Raw genomic sequence first — 23,090 nt, 5'->3', positions numbered from 1 at the left:
GCTTCTCCCAGCACAATCACTGCGGAATGTACAGCCCACACTGCTTCTACATGTTATATCCTAAGCACTGTTATGTATTGCTGCATCGGAAGCCACCCTTAGCAGGACCTGTAGGTGACCACTCACCCTGCTTCTCCATCAGCGATGTGACCCATGAATGATCTGTTTTCCAGGGCTGGTTAGGCTTGTGTCTTGGATTTAAGTGTGTTCTGACCTAAGTTCGCAAGGGAAAGTAACTCTTGTGTGTTGTGTGTATGACTAACGGCCTGTACATGCATGATGTGTTCTGTGCATGTCCAGCTGGAATGCAGGGGGCAAGCAGGGGACAATGCAAAGGAGATTGGTTGTTTGAGATCACTGGCTTTCCATGGATTTTATTCTGACCAGTGTCCGGAGAACCATCAGTTCTAATCGGGGGCTGGCTGGCAACTTTTAGCCTGGGGGGCAAATGCATGCAGGCGGCCCTGGCAGAGGGGTAGCGTGTAGCCAGGGTGCCCGAAGAACATGCGTGCTACGGCCCAGCCCCCCCCCCCCCCCCTCAAGAGTTCCAGGGAGGAGGCGGGTCCATATGGGATTAATGTAAAGTAAAAATAAAGATTAATAACAGCCCCGTCGTAGTGCTCCCCTGTGCCCCAGGAGAGGATCCCCTTATGCAGGCCTCCAGTAGTGCCCCCAGTAGTGATCCCCCTATGCAGTGCCCCTAGTAGTGGTCCCCCCTGTGCAGTGTCCCTTGTGCCCCCAGTAGTAAGACCCTTATATAGTGCCCCCATTAGTGTTACCCCCTATGCAGTGCTCCTTATATAGTGCCCCCAGTAGCAGTCCACACCCCATGCAGTGCCCCCAATAGTGGTAACCCTTATGCAGTGCCCCTTAAATAGTTGTAGTCTCCCCCCTATGCAGTACCCCCAGTATTGCCCTTTTTATAGAGCCCCCAGCAGTGGTCCCTCGATGTAGTGCCCCCAGTGGTAGTCCCCTCCCCACTATGTAGTGCCCCTAGTAGTAGTCCCCTCCCACCTATGCAGTGCCCCTAGTAGTTGTCCCCTCCCCTTGTAGTGCCCCTAGTAGTAGTAGTCCCCCCTTGTAATAGTAGTCCCCCCCCCCCCCCCTTGTAGTCCCCCAGATGTAGTCCCCCCCCCCCCCCCCTGTAGTGTCCCCAGTAGTGATCTCCCCCTTATAGTACCCCCAGTAGTGGTCTCCCTCTTGTAGTGCCCCAGTAGTAGTCCCTCCCTCTTGTAGTGCCCCCAGTCCAGTAGTGGTTCCCCCTTTGTAGTGCCCCCAGTAGTAGTGGTTCCCCCCCCCTTGTATTGCCCCCCATTAGTAGTAGTTCCCCCCCCCTTGCAGTGCCCCCAGTAGTGGTTCCCCCTTTGTAGTGCCACCAGTAGTCCCCCCCCCCCCCTTGTAGTGCCCCCAGTAGTAGTAGTCCCCCCCCCCCTTGTAGTGCCCCCAGTAGTAGAAGTTTCCCCCTTGCAGTGCCCCCAGTAGTGGTTCCCCCTTTGTAGTGCCACCAGTAGTCCCCCCCCCCCCCCCTTGTAGTGCCCCCAGTAGTAGTAGTCCCCCCCCCCCCCCCTTGTATTGCCCCCAGTAGCAGTAGTTTCCCCCTTGCAGTGCCCCCAGTAGTGGTTCCCCCTTTGTAGTGCCACCAGTAGTCCCCCCCCCCCCTTGTAGTGCCCCCAGTAGTAGTAGTCCCCCCCCCCCCCTTGTATTGCCCCCAGTAGTAGTAGTTTCCCCCTTGCAGTGCCCCCAGTAGTGGTCTCCCCCCCAGTAGACACGCGTAGTAAACAAAAAAAAACACTTACCTGAATCCCCGCTCCCGCCATCCGTTCCTCCGTGTCCTTCCCGGGCATTATTGGGGAGACGTCATATGATGTCATGACGCCTCTCCCATTACCCACTGCGGGAGCCGGAAGATGGAGCGGATCCCGCAGTGGGTGCAGCAGCAGCAGCTAATGAGAGTCTGACAGACTCTCATTGGCTGCTGATCAAAACAAACACACAGCTGCCGGGGCCGGAGCTGGCGGCTGTGTGTTTGTCACTTGTGTAGCGCTGACCGAACTCCGTCCGGTCAGCGCTACACACGCGGTGCAGTCTGTGTCACAGAGACAGTCTGCACCGCAGCCCGCATGACGCTGCGGCCCGGGGGGCACATGGCACCCTGCCCCCAGGCCCAGCCCACCACTGGTTCTAATACAGGAAACCGAGCATTATCCAGGTTTCTACTTCAGGGTCCATAGGGGGTCCACAGGGTTGACCTTGGGGTATAGGTTGGGAACCAAATCCGGGCACCACGCAGTTAAAGCTTTTAGCTCCCAGGATGCACTTGGGTCCACTCTCCCTATAACCCCACCCCCAAGCCAGAGGCACCTCAGTTTAAGTTGGTGCCCGGCCGGAATCGGGTCACCGTTTAGTGCAGTGGGGAGCTGATTAGCAGCCCCATAGCTTTATTTTTTTCTAAAGGACAGAGTTTTTTATTTTTCCTTTGGATTCTTCAGAGCGGCAGCGTCAGACTGTCCATAGGACGTCTAAGCTGCCGCTCCGTCACCCCACTGGCGCTGAGACGCCAGTACAGATCTGGGGATCTCAGCGGGACCCCAGAGTCTGTACTAGCCGGACTCTGCGGGCGCCCAGGACTGCTGCCGGATCCACGGGGAGCAGGTAAGGCGCGGGTCACCGCTTGCGGTGATCCGCGCATTTGAAATGCAGTCCTGTGCCTCCGGTCTCTGGGGACAGACCGGAGGCGCCGGCAGTGGCGGCGGGCCCCCCATACCCCGTGTGTCCACTAGACCACCAGGGACTTAGTGTTCGGTGCAGGGAGCCGGCGTCCCGGGGGTTAATAGCCGGCCAGGGGAGACAGCCTTCCCTGTTACAGCGGCTCCTCCCCTCAGCTCAGCGCGCCTTTCAGTATGTATAGTCTGGCGTCGCTGAGCTGCTTCCTCCGCGGGACACGCTTCTTCTGAGGTCTCCAGCGGCCATTTTCTCTGTGGTGCAGCAGAGATCTCTGGAGATGGCAGTGAGTCCAGTCCCCCTGCGTACCTCACCATCAGGTCAGTGTACACAGCGCTGTAGCCTTCCCAGACACTGACTCTGGGTAAGTTGCATGCAGTGTAATAGTGCAGTATATTATGACATGTTTATGTATATATGTGTATATCTGCATTGTATGTGACTTATGCTAGTGCTGACTGTACTTTATTCTCTCACCTGTCAGTGTATATCTATCCCTTTCCTTATCTGCCCTAATACAGCTGTACTTGGGGTGGTTCTGAGACTCACATTTATATACTTGTTAATATTTGTGAGGTTTGTCACATACTGTTGCGTGCTGCACGTTGCCATATTTTGAGTGGAACTGTGTGTTGCATACGCTGAAAATGGGTCCCTGCAGCTAATTTTTAGTATCAGTCAGGACCAGTATAGCGCTGCTTGATCACAAGGCTTGGTCAGATATGTCTGACCAGGAGATAGAGCGTTTTACTATCCTGCAAGTCATGTGCTGCAGGTGTTAGTGCGGAGGATTTAACTCTTAAAGGGTTCTGTATGTGGCGTCATCGGGTGCCGGCCCCTTTCACGACCCCCTTGGGCGGTTTGTTTTCTCGGGATCCTCTTAATTGCGGATCGCCGGGCGGGCCCCATTGTTGTACCTCACTTGGGGTTACTTCACCATACTGCCCTTTTTCATCTCAGGGTATCTCGCAGTTTCTTGCACTCTTCCCCTGTGATACAGACTACCGCTCCCTACAGGGGTTTTTCGAGTATATGAATTCCCCCTGGAGCCACAATAGTCTGTCATGCCCCTTGCAGGGATTACCACAACAGCCACCCTGGGTGGATGTCGTTTTTCTATGAAACGCAAATTGGCGTGGTTGACGCCCTGTGGTTACTTCCCACTTGGCTCTACCGTGAACTGGATACTGTTTTGGGCTCTTTCCCTCTTACACGGGGGGAAGCCTATCTCAAGTATTATTATCCCTGTTTTAGGGCTGGTGGCAGGTCCATTCTGGTCAGAGTGAATGTTGACCTGCACCTGTATCATACACCCTCAGTATTACGTGCCTTCTGGGTCCCTGTTGCTGACTAGCGGGTGGATCGCATGGCGGGACTCTGGCTGTTGCCAGATATGAGGTATTACAACAGTGTTTGGTCTCCTGTCCCAAATTCCCTGAGGGTGATCATGAGCCCCTCCTGGGGTGGATGGGCGTGTTATTCGTCGGATTACAGACGTTACTACGCATCCCATTCCTGCGTGGTCGGATTCTTCGGATCCGTAGGTGGTAACTCTGCCTGAAATCAGTATACTTGCTTTCAGGGGTTGTTACCCATCCTACCATGGCTATAGCATGGTTGGTTAATACTATTGCATACTGAGCTGATGCATTTGTAATGTTTTTTCCCCCCCAACACGTCTGGGGTTCAAATGTATTTGGTCACTCACGTAATATATGCAGTTGTCATAGGTGGACATGCCTATATTGGATACCAGCTCCTAACTTTCAGAGTTCCGGCTGTGACGGTATCCTCCGTAATACCCTATGGCTGCTCTCTGGGAATGCAGAGGTGCAGATACCATCTATAGGGTATATCTTGTTGGGTCCTGACCTTGACAGTGGCAGTACAAATTTCCCGCCGTCAGCTATGCTCACTATAGGGCCTCAGACTATTGTCTTTTTGTCCTCTGGGTCAGCCTAAAGGTCTGTTTCTTCATAGACTGTCGGCCTTTACAAGGGCCGACATATCCAGTTCCGAGCAGGCCTGGACTGCCAGCCGATCCTGCTTCTGAACCTACGGATATATCGTCAGCCTGACGAGACAGGCCTACCACTGGGAGATGGCGATTTTCTCAGTTTGCCCGGTACTAGTGTCTAGTTGCCGCGGCTACGTGGGTAGGAGGGTACGCACTCTATGCTCAGGCGGCCTATTTCCATGTGATGGTACTCAGGCCCTTGTTCGGAACAGGACCTTACAAATCCAGAAAGCTATACAGTTGTTGCGGTAAGCAGAGCTAATTGGGCTATCCCCACTTTCTCAGCGAGGGACTGGTTGTTCTGCTTTCTTTCTGGTGCGGTGGCTGAATGGTCCTCTTTGGCCTATTCTCTGTCTCATTTCCCTGAACCAGTTCCTAAAGCTACCTGGGCTCAGGAGGCAATCCCTATGCTCCATCATGCTATGTTTGGAACCTGGGGACTTTATGGTATCACTGGATATACAGGACGCGTGCCTACAGGTACTTACAGAGACCTTACCTCAGCATGGACTGAGGTTTGCTGTATCACAGCACTTACGATTTTTCGGGCTCTGCCTGTTGGGACTGCTCTCAGCCCCACAGGGGTTTACCAGCGTTTTGGATTTTCTGACAGTTCTTCTGTTCAGTATATCCCAATGCTCCTGTACCTGGATGTCCTCCTGCTCTTAGCAGGATCACCAGGGTACTTTACAGCCGGGTCAGGTTGACTGTGGCTTCTTCAGGGTGCAGACATTTAATCGATGAAGAATACCCAGAGAGGGATGCAGGGAGGACTTTTTCCCCACCTAGGAGCCCTGCTGGATTCTCAGAAACTGAGAATTCTTCTGGCGTAAGACGGCATCTCCACTCTTCCATTAGGAGTACATGGATGTCTGCGCAGTCGACATATGTCTTTACACTCTGGGATGCATGGTCCACTATTCAGTGTCTGCCTTTGGAAGGGTGGAATGGGCTTAGTTCCATTCCAGGCCTTTCCATAATTGGCTTATCTCCAGATGGAACAAGTTTTTTCTGTCTGATCACTGTTCAAACGATGATGCTCTCCCCGGACGCAAATCGGTCCCTTTTCGGGTGACTATGGCCATCTCGTCCAGGGTATTCTTTGCTAAGGACAGTGTCTGTCTGGTTCGCATCCATTTCAGTGCAGTTGGATGTCTGTCGATTCCACCCTGTCAATTAACTTGTTGGAACTTTAGCCTGCCTTGGGCCTTCACTCTGGCATAGCCCTTGTTTCCCGGTGAACCTGAAAAAGTTCAGTCCGACAGGGTCAGAACAGTGGCTTCCTTTTTAGCAATACTGTTCGTTGGGTGGCAATGTCAGGTATGTCATACATTCGGACATTGTCTGAGGGTCTCCTCCCGACCATCTCGACCAGTGTTCATTTCAGGTGCTCTCCATTGGGAAGCGGGAGTCCTCAGCCGTCACGACGTGCATCCAGGGGACTAGTCTCTTCCCCAAGAGAGGTTTCATCTCCTGGTGAGCAGGGGGGGGGGGGGGGTCCTCCTGAGGTGACCCTCATGGCCTTCTATCACACTATGGTGTTACAGTCCAACTCTGGGGATTCTGAAGCAACCTTCAGTGACTCTTTGTCGGTGAAGTGGTTCTTCCAATTTGCGTACCTGTGTTCTCCGGTCTCCATTCTTCCTCGAGGGAAGTGTTTCAATTGAGGCGGAGATGCTTTCCTGCTGGTGGCTCCTGATTGCCCCAGATGTCAGGGGTACTTGGTTTTTCGGAGTCTCTCCATCGATACTCCATTCCTGATGCTTCACTACCCAGACCTGTTGTCTCAGGGTCCTGGGGTTTGCCTTGGACCTGGGTAGTTTGTCTTTGACTGCGTCCCTACAGTGGTCTTACGGCTTCCCTGACTTTGTCATCGTTGGAATGATTAGAGCACATGGATCAGCTTTTGCTGGGACCTACCACAAACTGTGGCAGCCGTAATTCTTATGGTATTATACCTGTCGATATGATCCTCTGGGGTCCAGGATTTCCAGATATTCTGGCATTCCTTCCGGCGGGCTTGGGTTTCACCCTCGGCCTGGCCTTCCTGACAGTGCGGATCTCTACACTGTCAGTATGATTAAGATATGGAATTGCTCCGCTCTGATATCCAGTTCATCCTTTGGAGTGTTTTCTGGATTATGCCTCCATTTGTCCTCCCTAGGGACTCCTTGGGAGTTAGTAGTGGTTCTTCGTTAACTCCGGGGAAAGTTAATGGAACCGCTGGTTGTGATAGCCATTACATGGTCTATTGCTTTGGCTTTCTCTCTTTCTCTCAGGGAGTTTATATCACCCAGGTGAGTGTCGGAATTGGGAGCGTTCTCATGTGGCTCCCTCTTCTGGAGGGCATCTTGTCAGGGTGTGAGTTGCTCTCACCCTGTGTTTCTTCTTAGTGATTTTTAGGTTCCATATTATTCTGGAACTTATGGTGAGGCCATTCAGTCCCCAGTCCTCTCGGCTGGTGTGGCCTCATTGACTGTGGTCCGGCCTCTGTGGATTTATGTGATCCGTTCAGGTTCCTGACGGAAATCGGACTCCTTATTGGTGGTCTGAAATTTCTGGTTTTAACAGGAAAGGATGGCCGGCCTATGGCCAAATGTTGGCTGGACGGCCTCGTATGTCTTCTTCAGGGGCCTACCCATGGGTAGGCCTTTCTGTTGTTGATGCTTGTTTTTTCTCGGGCCATGTAACCCTCGTGGGTGGCTCGCTGTGGCGCCTTGGCTGTTTTGCTTTGCTAGATGGCCACGTGGTCTTCTGTCCACACCTTTTTAAGGTTCTAGGCATTGGTTTCCTTTGCCTCTCCGGATGCTTCCTTTTTGGCGGCGGATTCTCCTCTCAGCACAGGAGCGTCCCCTCCCTTGGTTGAACTGCTTTGGGACATCCCCAAGGTCAACCCTGTGGACCCCCTATGGACCCTGAAGTAGAAAACAAGAGATATGGTAAGAACTTACCTTTGTTATCTCTGTTTCTACGAAGTCCATAGGGTCCACAGGGCGCCCGCCCTGACGCACCTGGCTTCGAATGGGCTGTGTGGCTGGTCACCGGTTTTCCGTCTCCCATTTCTGTGAGTATGGTTATCGAGTGTTCCAGTTTTCTCTCTCTTTTTCTCTCCTCCTCCGGCCTTTGGCTACTTACAAACTGAGGTGCCTCTGGCTTGGGGGTGGGGTTATAGGGAGAGTGGACCCAAGTGCATCCTGGGAGCTAAAAGCTTTAACTGCGTGGTGCCCGGATTTGGTTCCCAACCTATACCCCAAGGTGGACCCTATGGACTTCGTAGAAACAGAGATAACAAAGGTAAGTTCTTACCATATCTCTTGTTGTTCTTCCCACCTCTGTCGCTGCAGAGTAAGAAACTGTAACGTATATTACTTATCCCTGGTGGAATGGTGATCCCGAAATACCAAATGCTCCATTTCAGTGCAACAGCAGGACATGTTTTCAGGATCTTTTATCCTGCACAGGGGAGTTAATTGTTGGGTCCTTCATTATCCCACCTGCAGCCACAGACCGATATCCTCAAAACATGTCCTGTTGGGAAAACTAGAGGATTTGAGGTTGAGGACCACAGAAATAAAGAAACGTCCGTCTTGTGTAGGGTTCCTACCCACTCCAAAGAGACTGATAGGTCAATGGTCTGCTGACTAAATCCACTGTGGTAGGGCATATAGATTGCAAGCTCCACAGGGGCAGGGTCTGATGTAAACCTTCCCTGTAAAGCACTGCATAATGTGTGCGCTATATAAATGTTAGTACATAAGGTTTAGACTTGGCAGCCTCTAAGAACACGGGCTCCCGTATACTGATGGTTTGTAAATGGTTACGATGAGATTTCAGGGATACGTGCTGGGGTTGAAGCAGTTAATCGGTTCTGTTTTGAAGTGCTCAGCGAGATGAACTGAAGCCATATTAGGATCTTAAACCCAGGGAAACAAAAGCCTGAATTATGTCTCTGTAATCTGACTCTGTGCAACAGCAGGAAAAGTCTTTGTCCTCTCCCAGCGTGTCTGTGTCCTGCAGTATATCTGCTGTGAACTGATAATCTGACTTTTTGGGAAAAGTCCCGGGATCTGCATTACTTTGAAAGTGGACGGAACTTAGTCTCTACCCCGGGCACCGCTTGCTGGTTCCAACACTGCCCCTCCATCCTAAACCATCTTCTGGCCTGGCGCAGAAGGAGTTAACATTGGTTTAGCCCATACAAAGTTCCATTGTTTCCACGTTTTAATTTCTAGACTGATCTCCCGGCCAACTCCTTTGTGTTTTTTATTTTGTTCCATTTATAGCTTCATAGTGCTTCTGACGAGTCATTCAGGGCTGGTTCCCAGACACAAGGCCTCGCCAGGGTCAATGCTAATCACTGCATACATACATTACAAGACGGCTAGATGTGTATATCCATGTGTAAGATAACAGTGGAGTGTTACTAAGGACAGGTGTAGCCGGGGTGGAGGAGCTGCCTCTATAAATAAAAACATTCTATATATAATCGTTCACTTAGAGCCCTGTTTGTGAGGAGCGAAGTGAGGTGACCACAAAATGACAAGTTGGCTTTTGGTTATACAAAGTCTTGCCGGTTGGGTTAGAGCACTAGGTGATCACTTTACCTGTATTGTAACAGGAAAGACCATTCTGTTGTATCATGTAGCATAATCATGGCTGCCACAATAAGCTTTATACTGTGCTTGGAGCTCTCCAGAGTCTCTCAGATCTTACCTTTTGTGCGCTGACAGGTCACTGACACGGAACGGTCTGTTTGTAAAAGTGTAGCCTTTGTTTATTAACCTTTTACATAGTGCCGACCCATTACTCAGCGCTGCTCAGAGAACCTTTCATCATTCACATAAGTCCCTGCTCTAGTGGAGCTTACATTCTAAATTCTCTGTCGCACAAACACTCTAACCTGTTAGCCCGCCAATATGTTTTGGGAGGAAACTGGAGCAAACATGGGAAGAACATGAAAACTCCGTACAGATGTTTTTTATGCCGGCTATTGGACACCATGGCCGGACTTTGCTGTCATTAGTCTTGCGCCGTACAGTGACAGGTAATAAAAGCAGATAATGCGATATAGATTAACGCCTATGATGACCGTATGAATGAAAATACGCAGTCTGTTTCCTCCCCATTGAGAGCATTTACAATAAGTTACTGATGAGTGGTGGTCTGCATTGCAGGAGACCGTATGCCGTTCGCCGTATTGACAGCAGAAGGTCGACATTGATGATAACCATGTTGACACCTGAAATATGTCACAATGTTGACATAAGAAATGTTGACATTGTCAGTGTCGGCATTTCCACGAGGCTTGGGGTTAGCGACTGGTAAAACAAAGTCGACATCCTGACTGTTGACATAAAATTGAGAGAGCTGTGGGACTTGTTAGTGCTGAGCGTCTTTTCATGTGCCTTTTTGCCTTCAAATGTCTTATTCGCACAGCGATGGGAATAGGATACACACAAGCAGCTTCTGCTGAGTAAAATGATATGCGGCATGCCTATGTTCTGTGTGTGACTGCGGCTGTATCTGCATGCCAAATGCTACGTTAGTATCAGCAGCTGTAACACTGTAATGTAGCATTTCACATGCAGATACGCGGTTGCACAGAGGGGATGCGTTTATGATGCCGGCGGTCGCTATGCCGACCGCCGGCATCTCCACTACAGAATCCCGGCGAGGGTTAATTAACCGACGCCACGGCATTGCGCGACTAGAAGGGCTGTTTAACGTGCACGGAGGCTAGATGTATGAGGACACATCTGTGTAATGCAATATACACCCCCTTATTGCCATTTATTCTTGGAAGATGTGTTTTGAAGGGGTACAAACATGATGACTGGTGGTCACATTGCTGACCTTGAAGAATGAATGAAAGATGAAATACTACATTGTTACCCGCGTATACATGGGAAGACTAGAGACTGTTATAGGGAGATATCTGGATACCTTGCCCATTGTGCAGTAATATGCTATTGCCTCTGGATGCTGACATGCCAGGTTTTCAGAATATGTACAAAACTCTATCCATGTGAAATCCTGTATATTATGAAGGGTTCTTGTTGGTCCGTTTTATTACAGAGAAGTGATTTATGGATGTGACGATGTAGAGTCTGATTATTCTCGCCATAAGGGAGAGATGTTTAGTATATAAATTGATAGCGTTTACTAGAGGAGATAAATGTCCCAATATCCCCTGCAGCCAATGACCGATCTCGACACAAAGATCCAGGAAAAAGCTATGAAGGTGGACATGGATATCTGCAGGCGGATTGATATCACCGCCAAGCTGTGTGATGTGGCACAGCAGAGGAATTCCGAGGATGTGTCCAAGATGTTCCAGGTGACCGAGCCTTGTCTTTCTCTGACCTTCTGGTCAGGTCCCCCCACCTCTATATCTTTCAGCATAACTTAATCAAAGCTTAGGACAGTGTCATTGTGGTGGGTAATATACAGCACTCTATTTTCTTATCACTATTGGTGGGTTTAGGCTCCTCCCCGCTTGGCAGACCAATGGTGAACAGCGGATAAACTTCTATTGTGGAGCTACTTTTCCCCCAGACATGTTGATCCACAACTTGAATATTGTTATATGAGGAACATAAGGGACATATACAGCAAGATAGATGGTAGCGCCCAGATTATTCAGAACCGATACATCTTTTGTTTCTTCTGTCTCGCTGGCCTCTATATTCTGTACCTCCTCCTCTGAATTCTCTGCTTCCACAACATGGTCTATATGGATAGAATAGGACATTGAAGGGGCTTGCTCTTTGCTGTGCATCATGTTGTACATTGCATGCATGCCACAGGCTGGTGGCTGGCACTGAATGCACCCGGCGCAGGTTTGCTGCTTGCTAATCCATAACTCTGCCTCACGCCCACCCTCTGCCCCACCAAGGTCTCCTCTGCGGAGAATGCTTTTTGCTAACCGAGCTGGAAAACTTCTCTCTCTTTCAAGGTGGGAACGATGCCCAAAAAAAGGGAGCGAAAGTTGGTGTCCGAAGAAGATATCGCCGAGCAGGACGGGGACGCTGGCCGGTTCTCCGATGAGGAAGTCAGCTGCTCCCTCAACATTACTGACGAGATGAAGAGGATGTTTAACCAGCTGTAAGTGCGACAGATCTGCCAGAGCGCGCGGTGTCTGCTGCCGCTGCGTGCAATGGCCCGTTATCTCTACAAAAATAGTTCTCTTTACTTTTCCTTAAACAAGTATTTCATTAGTACATTAAAATCATGCAATGTTTCAACGGAAGTAAGAAAATCCTAACACAGACAGTATTTACATAGAGTTCCCATATATGGACCAGAGTCCTGGATTTAAGGCATTCCTAATGAGTTGCGTGCCCCTGTGTTACGCAGCTCTGTTTCCTGTGACACTGATGAGTCCAGGCTGAGACGGTTTCCCTGGGAATGGATGTGAGCGGAGGAAGTCCTGCAGCTCCCGGCCAAGTCTGAGGCTGTGAAGCAGTTGGGAGGAGGGGGAGGGGGAGGGGAGGGGGGGTGATGACTATTTGAATAATGCTGACAAGGCTACAAGACCTCTTAAAATACCAGCAGCACCAGCGTCTGCTATATTCTAGTCCGTTCCCGACGTTCTGCCGCTGACATCACCACAAATGTATCTCAGCATTTTATAAATCCATTTCTACTTTAAAACTCCCAAGAGCAACATGTATGCCTCTAATGAAAACTGGGGGGATTTATCCAGCGCAGCGGAAGCCGCCATCTTTGTGGGCTGAACGGATATTCTGGAGACTGCAGCTAGTGCATTCGCTAAGTCAGAGGTTCCCAGATTCTGTCCTCAAGGCTCCATGTTTTAAGGATAACCATGCTTGGGTACAGTTGACTTTTAATTAGTACCTCGGTCTTTTGATCTATCCATCCGTGCTCAACCATGTATATCCTTAAAACCTGGACCGTTAAGGTGCCTTGAGGTCCAAATCTGGGAACTTCTGCACTAAGGGAGTGAATCGGCTTCGGACGGAATTGCAAAGCTGCACGCAGGCAACACGCAGGCAGCTGTGCAATTCTGTCCTTGCTAACGTGCATGACCCCCCCCTGTATGACACCCCCCCTGTTGCATTTGCAATCTCAGCACTGCAACCAAGGTCGCAGGCTGGAATCACCATCGCGATGCGGTCAGCTGAGTAAGCCGAGGCTTACTCAGGCTGGCCAGCTTGCGAGGCCAGGAAACTGCGTCCGTAATAATCAATATAATTAATAATGATCTATGTACTTTTAGAAGAGAAAATGTTGTGATGTTGACTAGATAAGATACAAACGTATAAATACTGTAAGTTGGCCAAATACTGAAAACTCAATGTAAAGTCATGATAGGGGTTGAATCCATGAAACAAAAAATTTGTATGGAAGAGGTTTTCACTTTTTGGGGAGATTTCCCCCCCCCCCCCCCAATTTACTGAACCTCCCATTGCTGGTCTTCTGCCTCCATGATCCGGCCCGTTCCCTCGCTGACCGTGACTGCGGTATAGCGCGTGTCTGATGGCGGTGACGTCTGAAAGCTACTGAGAACTGCTTCAGGCCAAATAGGCGAGCTGCAAGCCCTTCCTCCGCTACAATGGGCTTCTGTTCGGAGGGAGGGGGGGTTAATCTCATTGTTAGCTTGGGAATATTGGGTTTAGCTTTCTCTCTTTATAATATAGAAACAATGTTTGCAAGTAAGAGCATTTCCAGTCCATTGCCGTGTAGTGCTATAGCGCCACCTTGTGGCCTCGTAAGAGTCAGACAGATTGGAGTACACACATGCAGATCACTAGTAGAACTGTAAATAGAGGAAAGTGTGATTCCTGCAAATCTCTTCCTAATATTGTGCTGTAATGTTCTCAACAGACGGGAGACGTATGATTTTGATGACGATTGTGATAGTTTAACGTGGGAGGAAAATGAGGACACCCTGCTGCTGTGGGAAGATTTCACCAACTGTAACCCATCTGCGGAGGTCCAGGGAGAGGCAAGTTCTGCAGGGACCAGTGTCACGCAGCAGCTGTGTCCGCACGACTAAACCGCGCCCATACCCGCGGCACCAGCCCGCACAGTCACTGAGCCCCTGTTTCCATCTCTTGCAGGAAGAAAGCCTGGGCAGTTTGATTCAGGAGACTGAAACGTTCCTGAAAACCCGGGACAAGGAGTATCAGGAAACCATCGGCCAGATCGAGGTGAGGGCGGGGTGCAAGCCGTGCCGGATTAGGTTTAGATGAGTGATCCTAGGATGCTGTATTTAGGGACCTCGCACTGTACAGGGTAATCTCTAGTATTATGCTGCACTAAAACAACTGTCCCCGTTACATTTTGGTTTTCTGCTGCAGCCCAATACTGTAACCTGCTTGTATTTCACCCCGCCAGTTCCTACTTTATAATCTCCTTCAGCAATTTTCCCCATTAAGGCTCCAGACAGTCACTATTAGCGTCAGTAACCGAAGGATGATACTAAATAAAATAAAAAAACTCCCCTACATTAAATTCTCAGCCACTTATGATCCTCCTAATTCTGCAGTCTTGTCAGGTGCAGGAGGTGGGGCAGGATGCACTTCTGTAACTACCATCTAGTAGTCCATGCATTAAGCTTAATTCCCTAAGGACATCCAGTTATTGGTATGGCTATGTATCATGACTGAGTCCTCATGAATCATTGTTCCAGCAGTGTATATATAGTGCATTGTGTACATTGGATGTATTCTCATGGGCCACGTGCCCGGCTCCAGACCTAGACATTGTTCCAGCAGTGTATACATAGTGCAGTGTGTACATTGGATGTATTCTCATGGGCCACGTGCCCGGCTCCAGACCTAGACATTGTTCCAGCAGTGTATACATAGTGCAGTGTGTACATTGGATGTATTCTCATGGGCCACGTGCCCGGCTCCAGACCTAGACAGTGTTCCAGCAGTGTATACATAGTGCAGTGTGTACATTGGATGTATTCTCATGGGCCACGTGCCCGGCTCCAGACCTAGACAATGTTCCAGCAGTGTATACATTGGATGTAATCTCATGGGCCACGTGCCCCGGCTCCAGACCTAGACATTGTCCCAGCAGTGTATATAGAGTGCAGTGTGTACATTGGATGTATTCTCATGGGCCACGTGCCCCGCTCCAGACCTAGACATTGTTCCAGCAGTGTATACATAGTGCAGTGTGTACATTGGATGTATTCTCATGGGCCATGTGCCCGGCTCCAGACCTAGACAATGTCCCAGCAGTGTATACATAGCGCAGTGTATGCATTGGATGTATTCTCATGGGCCATGTGCCCGGCTCCAGACCTAGACAATGTCCCAGCAGTGTATACATAGCGCAGTGTGTACATTGGATGTATGCTCATGGGCCACGTGCCCGGCTCCAGACCTAGACATTGTTCCAGCAGTGTATACATAGTGCAGTGTGTACATTGGATGTATTCTCATGGGCCACGTGCCCGGCTCCAGACCTAGACAATGTTCCAGCAGTGTATACATAGTGCAGTGTATACATTGGATGTATTCTCATGGGCCACGTGCCCGGCTCCAGACCTAGACAATGTTCCAGCAGTGTATACATAGTGCAGTGTATACATTGGATGTATTCTCATGGGCCACGTGCCCGGCTCCAGACCTAGACATTGTTCCAGCCTGTACCCAATGATAACATTACATGTGTTTCTCTGTACTAAACATGAGGCAAATACTGTTTTTTGGAGGATAATTATTGGACACATTTGGGAACTTTTATTGTTAGTATAGTAGAAATAAATATTTTCTAGATTATTGTGTTTTATATATGATCAATGTCCTATTGATAAGAGATGTAGATCACTAATCTGACCCTCCCTTCCTTTGTGACGCAGCTGGAGCTGGCGACTGCGAAAAGCGACATGAATCGGCACCTCCACGAATACATGGAAATGTGCAGCATGAAGCGGGGTCTGGATGTGCAGATGGAGACCTGCCGGAGGCTTATAAAGGGATCGGCTGGAAGGTGTGGGACAAACTCCATTTGTAGGACCCTCAGAGCGGATACTGTTCTGCCTCTCCTGGTTCATTGCGTCTTAATTATTCTAACCTGTGCCGGGATATCGCCTCATTAATACCACACACAGCGCAGATACTGTCAGAACATTCGTGCACCCAGACTAGGGGCGTTATTCTGTTTCCGGCCTTACATATACCCAGCCAGGAATTGCTGAAATATAAGTCACATTGCATGGTAGACCCATGAGGGGTCACGTGAGGAATCTGTGGGGGCTGTTACATTTCATTTTAGCTCCTTTTATGATTTTTGCCTCTTATCTTGGAAACCGAGTAGGGGACTGGGTGAGGGTGGTGATGCAGAAGGAACTCCCCCCAAATGTCTAAACGCTGTTACTTTTGTCTATAGCAGGAATTCACCGTCCACCAGTTCCGTAGCCAGCAGCGACTCAGGAAACTCAGACGAGATGCAGGAGGAGTTTGAGAAGGACGCAGATGGAGACAGCGCCATCAGCTGATGAGTGGCGACTTCAAGTACTGCAGGAACCTTTTAGGAAGACGAGTGTATGGACAAAGCAGAGACTTTGGAGGAATCCCAAAATGCCCTCCAGACTTCCATCCCCTTTGGTGCTGTAAATGTCTATTCTTCTACAGAGAACCCTGTAAATAGAATTCTTGAAACGAGTACAAAAAAAAAAGTGCCGTGTCACATGTGCCTTCCCCGCTACTGAGCCACCTGGATTAATTATGGTTTAATACGATGAGTGTATTATATATGTGTAAAGCGGAGGCAGCCTATCCGGCGACTGGGAACCAGTGACATCAGAGTTTCCTGGGATGTGATTGGCTGCCTTCTGGTTATTTCTACAGCCTGGCTGCTCCCATTGTGTGGGCTCTTTATATCACAATTGTGGCGTCTTCGTGTAAGAGAGAACCATAAGCTAATGACTAAAGGTGGGTTTTGTTTATATAGGAAAAGGAACATTGATCGATGAGCCAAATTATTCCACCCAGCATGGCACATGTGGCACAGCAGCTGGTGGAGGGGGCTCTGTGAACGGCACTATATGTAGGGACACTATGCAATACGTTTGCCTTATTCATTTAGAAAGGATACTTCCCGTTGTGCGAAGCGAGTGGTTGGAGGGGAGGAGCGCATGACGTGGTGGGTCGTTTATTATTGCAGTCACCGGATTTAAGACTGAAGATTGTTTCTCTTTGTAGAGTTTAGCGTAGGCGCCGACCCTTCGGTTTGAACTGGCCATTACTAGGGGTTAAATGGATTGAATTCATTGTAAATCTTGTGTGCAAAAAATTATTATATATTTTTTTTTTTTTTTGGCCCCATCTCTAGCTGTAGCAATCTGCATGCCTTTAAATCGTTCAACAGTTGTAGCCATCAGGCTGCTGCTGGTATGTTCTGCACAGCGGGAACATCCGCCCCATGACAATACAGCTGTTCGGATAACTAATGAGACCTTTGTACAATTACTCAGCTTAACTGCTGTTTAAGACCTTTTTCCAGAATCGATAACTACGCTAAAATGCCCGGCTTGTCCGCTCACGAGGCCAAAAAAGCCTGATGTCCAAGACTAATGCTGGCCATACACCTGCACGATTTCGGGCCGATTGCCCGATTTTCGATAAGTCATAAGATGGATCTTGTGAAAATTGTGTATTATATTAGTAAGATGAGATCCGATGCGCTCTCCCTCAGCTCTTATAATCGGATCGTATGATCAGATGTGCAGCCCATATGTTCCATCGTATCGTGTGCAGATCGTGACGTTTATTTTGTTTGTGCGATCCATCGTGCAGCAATTCAAGTCATTTCAATGACTGTTTCCCTTATGAGCCTGTGAGACACAGGATCGATCATACGACAGATCATGTGCTAAGAAAAACACCAAACATACTGCCGGGACTGCTCCGGGGAATCGTAGGGAAATCGTATGATGAATCGGATCTTATGCTGGTCGTGTAGGTGTATGGGCAGCATGATTGGGGCAAGCTGTAAACGTGTTTAGATGAAGTTATTACAACAGAGAAAGTTACCCAAGTGTCTGTCAGTTCCCATAGAGGTTAGGCTGGGGAAAGGCCTGGGAAGGGGCTTATTTATGCTCTGTAACTAGACTGTCCGTATATCTTTTTTATAAAGCATATTAGTGTGGTCCGGCGTCCTGAGTGTGCACAGAATAGCACTGCTATGGCTGCTGTATACAGCTCTCTCTATACCAGCCAGAAGTTCTTTGTGTCCTAGACTGTAGCAGAACCCCGTCCGTGTCATGCACAACAGACAGCTGCTCCGTGTGACTGTATCAATAATGATCTTACTGGGAAGTGGGTGTTAATATTATTATACTGCTATTTGTTGCTCTCTTATGAGTTCTGACTTTAAAGCCATTTCTGTATATAAAGAACTATGTTTCGTAGGATTGTTTTTTTTATAGGTATTGATCATACCTTGGTGGCCTTCTGACCTATTGTTTCATTAGACTTTTAATGTCCTATTTTATTAGTTTTGCATAGCATAGATTTTCTCTTCCTCCCTAAAACCAAAGCGTAGCTCCCGTTCCCTGTGTATGGGGGGAGGACCCAGGTGATGCCGCTGTGCGACATTCAGCTGCCTATTTCCACTGCGCCGCATTTTGTGCTAACTGTTTCCTAACCACAATATTATTTCCTTGCACTTGATCATTTGGCGTACAATACCTTATAATGCCATGATCATTTTATTATTGTACGGTTGTAATTTATGGGCGTGCAGTAAATTGGTATCACCGCTGTCCAGCATCATTACAGATTTCATCCAACAAGCTAGAAGACTATTGTCAGACTACATAACCTCAAAACATCATTATTTCTACAGTAACCGATTGCAAAATTGTCTTTATTTTTTTGGACAAACTTTTAGAAATCCATATTTAATGGTGATTTCCCTGCAGCAAATGTGGAAGCAGCTTAGAACATAAAGCACAGAGGCACCTTCTGCACTGTTTAACCAAGTGCCCCCTCTAGTGGTGAAAGGTGTTACTAACTTTCCTAAGTACATAGCTCATAGCTCAGACACCTCTGTAAATATTTTGCGCTCTGTCTTGGGTCACAGATGTACCAAATACCCTCTGGGTTTACAAATCCATTTGAGAAAATGCTGCAGATCTTTTTTTTCTTCTGTATCAGCAGACTGTAAATACTTCTCTTGTATCTGAATAGACGTGTCATATTGACATCATTTTTAGATGTTTACTGTAAGGACTGTTTTATTATGAGTTTTTATAGCGCGCGGAAGGGGGGGGGGTGTATCACAGTTTGTTTGCCTTTAACTATTACAAAGGACACAATGTTGGACACGTGTGTGGTGGGAAATAGTACAAGCTTACAGTGTGCTTGATAAGTTAGTCTATGCGCTGTGTAGATTACTTCCAAGAGCCACAATGATCATTTTATTTAGTTATGTAAAGGGGGAACTGTCCCAGATGGGACAATGCCATGGCTGAGTACATATTAATGTAGCAGCTGGAATAGAGGAACGTACCTCTAAAAAAAATAATCGATTTTTAAACAATTTATGAATCGATCAACATCGATTGTTCTGTGTCTGAATCACACATTTATTAACAGACCATTTTTGATTCGTTTTTTTTCAAGTATTTGTAAATGTGTGATTTTTAGCCCCAAAAACATATCGATGTTGATTTGATTTTCTTTTGATTTTTAAATCGCTCAAAATTGACCTTTTACCCCCTAGATTCTAAGTGCAGTAATCCAGCCCAACCAGTCAGACGTTCTTGTACTCTGCCCTGGATGGATCGCGGCTCATTCCTGGTTGGGGCGTTACGGAGCGCTGATATGTTGCACCGAAGGGTTTGGTGTAGTGCTTCTCGTCGGCACAAATGTCATATCTTTATAGGTGTGTGTATAACTATATAATAATACACACACACACAACTGCAGACCGGCACTTCATCAATATAATTCAATATGCCCTGGTGTCCAGTCCATTGTGGAGTGACCACAAATTGCAACTAAATTTCAAAGCTGTACCGTACTCCAGGACTTAAAAATAGCAAATATATTCCGAAAGATCAATCACATGTTCCAATGTTTCAGTGTCAAATACGCTGTTCTCAGGGAGGGAAATAAACAGGAAAAAAGTTTGTTCCCTCACTGAGGGTCTGTATGTTTAGAGCTGGAAAGTTGGAACATGTAAATTTTAATTGTTGCATATATTTTTTTATTTACTTTTTTTTTTTTTTTTTTTTAAAGTCTGTCACTGCCTAAACTTATATTCACCCCCCTCAATTATTCCTGCATGTCTCTGTGCAGTGCCTGGGGAATTAATAAAGTAATTTTCCTCCCCGTTCTGGTGGCTTGGAGGTATATACAGCACAGTGTATGGAGGGTTGTACATATCTGGGGCAGTGGTTGTGGTCGATTTATCTCGTGCATGGTGTGAACTGTACTAACAAGTTGTTGCCTCGTACAGGAAGAAATGAATAAACTCAGAAAAGGATTAAAAATAAAATAGATAATAAAGAATATTATGATAAATACTGGGAGGGGGGGGGTGGGGGATTTCTAGGTAAGCTTAATTGTAATCTATTTATAAAGCAAATAGTGTATATTCTATTTTTATGAACAAAATTTTCTGAAAAGCTTAAAAAAAAATAAAAAATAATTTTTTGTTTTTTTTTCTTTTTCAATAAGTTCTTTCCATTCAGTATTCTGACTGTAACTAAATAACAAATAGAGATGAGGTTTGGGGAAAGCAGGACTTTATCACTGGGTACTTGCTCACCTGTCAGAGCAATGGCAAACTAAGGTCATCTTTTAGCTGTGCAAACTCTGGGGACTTATTTTCGGGGGAGTTTGTTGAGCCAGCTGCCTGGAACGCAGAATCCGGCTATTCCTGTCTATGCTCCCTATTTGGAAACCAGAAATGAAAAGTATAGACTCCATTAACTTTTACAAATGATTTAGAACAAATACCATCAAAACCAGTGATTTAGTCTTAGAATACTATTTTTTACTGTTTACGGCAAACAATCCTGTCCCATGATATTCCCGACCTGTCTACCATGTCATTTACTGTACACCAGCGACGCCTCGTATAGCTATGGTATCGGAAGCATCAATGTGAAACCTTTGCATCGTCTGTGACCATTGTCCTTGTTTTTGGAACTAAATATTTGTAGACTGACACTGGAGAATGTAAGATCTGTCCCGGAGAGAAAAAACAAAATGTTACAATGTGTATTGTTTTTTGTCATCAGCCCAGGTCTTATGTATAAATTTGGATACGTTTTGTTTGAATTCGTCCAACCAGCCATGAATTGACTTTTGCAATAACTTTAGTCTGTTTTGTTTCCGGAGTTGGCATCAGTCTGGCAGAACGAGGGGTTAAACCTGACATTTATACCTGGATTACAGTACATTCCTCTAAGGAGAAGACTATGTGAAGACATTATTTATTGTGGATGTACGAATGATGTGTAAATGCCCCATTCAATGGCGGTTCCCTTTACCAGGAGGGGTACAGCACTTAAAGCCAAATGGACTAATTCTTGTATCTGGTTTTGTATAGGAATTGTCTTTTTATATTGTGTTCTCTCAGTTTATTATATTATTATATTATTATTTTTTTTGCCTTTTACCCTATCTGTATTTGTTTTATCTACAATAGTCACAGAACTGTTTTGTCTGGCAAACAATGGCAAATTCCTGACTGATCTGTTTTCCCTCAGAGGGGCTGCAGGCCATCGTGGAGGGGATTTGCTATTTTTTACTTCTTGGTAACAAAATTCAATAAAAAAAAAAAAAAATTCTGAAATTTGTCAACTACTTTTAATTCTTTGATTGTGCTAAAATGAGGAATTGACGGTTTTGATCTCCAGCACTTCACAATGACGGAAAATCCACCCTTACAGGGGTTTCTGTACTGTTACTTTCATGAACTGGCTTATTATGCCTTTATCATTATATATACTTTGCTGCACTAAAAGACGCCAGACCCGCAGGCAGTTCTCACCCTCACAGTTCAGCTCGTTGGTAGTAGGCAAATATCATTTTAGGTGTATTGATTCTTTTAATAGCAGACAAGTCCTTTAACATAGAAGCAAAGTTAGGGTTTGTCAGCGCAGAACCTCAAATCCTTAATTAGGATGTCCTTGGCTTCCAGGGTGTAGGTGAAGGATAACATGACAGATTTACGCTTCCAAAATCACTTGTTACAGGACTTGAAACTGACAGAAGTGAATGAGCCCCGGAACGTGGAGTGGTAGTGTCAGGCTTACAATACTTATTCTATAATGAGAGGTCATGTACTCTATCAATGGCACCGACCTGATCTCTGCTAATAGATTAATATCCCATCTGTCCTTCTCTTTCCTGATGTTTTATCATGAAGCCCATGTAAGCCCCCTCCTCCACTAATGCTTTGTAGAATAGTGAAAACTGCATCAAATCCATCCAGTGGTTCTCGTGATTATCCCGAACACACAGACAGATGCCTACCAGGACCAGGGACTTTATTTTATACTATGTATAGAAGAGATTTCAAGCTAGTGGTATCCAACCAAAATAATTATAAGTGAAACGGGAATGATTAACACTGTGACACACCTGGAATCGCTGTATTAGTAAGTGCCGCATTTCAGGGACTGCTATGCAATAGAGTCCATCCTAGTGACTTCTATGCAATACAGATTATTCTAGTGACCTCTATGCAATACAGAGTCATCCTAGTGACTGCTATGCAATACAGATTATTCTAGTGACCTCTATGCAATACAGAGTCCATCCTAGTGATTGCTATGCAATACAGATTACTCTAGTGACCTCTATGCAATACAGAGATCATCCTAGTGACAGCTATGCAATACAGATTAATCTAGTGACCTCTATGCAATAGAGTCCATCCTAGTGACCTATGCAATACAGAGTCCATCCTAGTGACTGCTATGCAATACAGATTATTCTAGTGACCTCTATGCAATACAGAGTCCATCCTAGTGACCGCTATGCAATACAGATTATTCTAATGACCTCTATGCGATAGAGATCATCTTAGTGACCGCTTTACAATACAGATTATTCTAGTGACCTCTATGCAATACAGAGATCATCCTAGTGACAGTTTTACAATACAGACTAGTCTAGTGAACTCTAATGTAATACAGAAGACATTCTAATTACGTTTTATACAGTACATTCTAGCTAGGTTCTGGCATCCATTACTATCCACATATGGAATATACACATTACATGGGTTTTCTGAGCTAGGTCACAGCCTTGCTTTCTTAAAACCATTTTCTCCCAATTACAATAAACTGGGAGTATGACCTTATGGCACTCTCTGATGTCTGCACATGGGAGGTCATGTGGACTATTTA

The 23,090-nt window shown here is 46.9% G+C and overlaps 1 protein-coding gene across 3 annotated transcripts in view; it reads left to right on the top strand.

The window, feature by feature from the left end:
- The window catches only part of IFFO2 (intermediate filament family orphan 2), a 63,004-nt gene extending 41,475 nt beyond the window's left edge, over positions 1-21,529 (top strand). The window contains exons 4-9 of one of the 3 annotated variants that reach the window (XM_088466269.1): positions 10,935-11,075; positions 11,694-11,842; positions 13,586-13,706; positions 13,822-13,911; positions 15,579-15,709; positions 16,112-21,529. In XM_088466269.1, the coding sequence (XP_088322395.1) occupies positions 10,935-11,075; positions 11,694-11,842; positions 13,586-13,706; positions 13,822-13,911; positions 15,579-15,709; positions 16,112-16,217 (738 nt within the window). In that variant the 3' untranslated portion in view covers positions 16,218-21,529. Of the gene's footprint in view, positions 1-10,934; positions 11,076-11,693; positions 11,843-13,585; positions 13,707-13,821; positions 13,912-15,578; positions 15,710-16,108 lie in introns of all 3 variants that reach the window. The other 2 variants (XM_088466268.1, XM_088466270.1) reach the window with 2 other exon arrangements.
- The last annotated feature ends 1,561 nt before the right edge of the window (positions 21,530-23,090 follow it).

The sequence above is a fragment of the Taudactylus pleione genome, unplaced genomic scaffold (assembly GCF_031769625.1).
Source record: "Taudactylus pleione unplaced genomic scaffold, aTauple2 ptg002751l, whole genome shotgun sequence".
NCBI lineage: Eukaryota > Metazoa > Chordata > Amphibia > Anura > Myobatrachidae > Taudactylus > Taudactylus pleione.
Note: the sequence above shows the minus strand (reverse complement) of the source record. Positions and strands in the feature narration are given on the sequence as shown.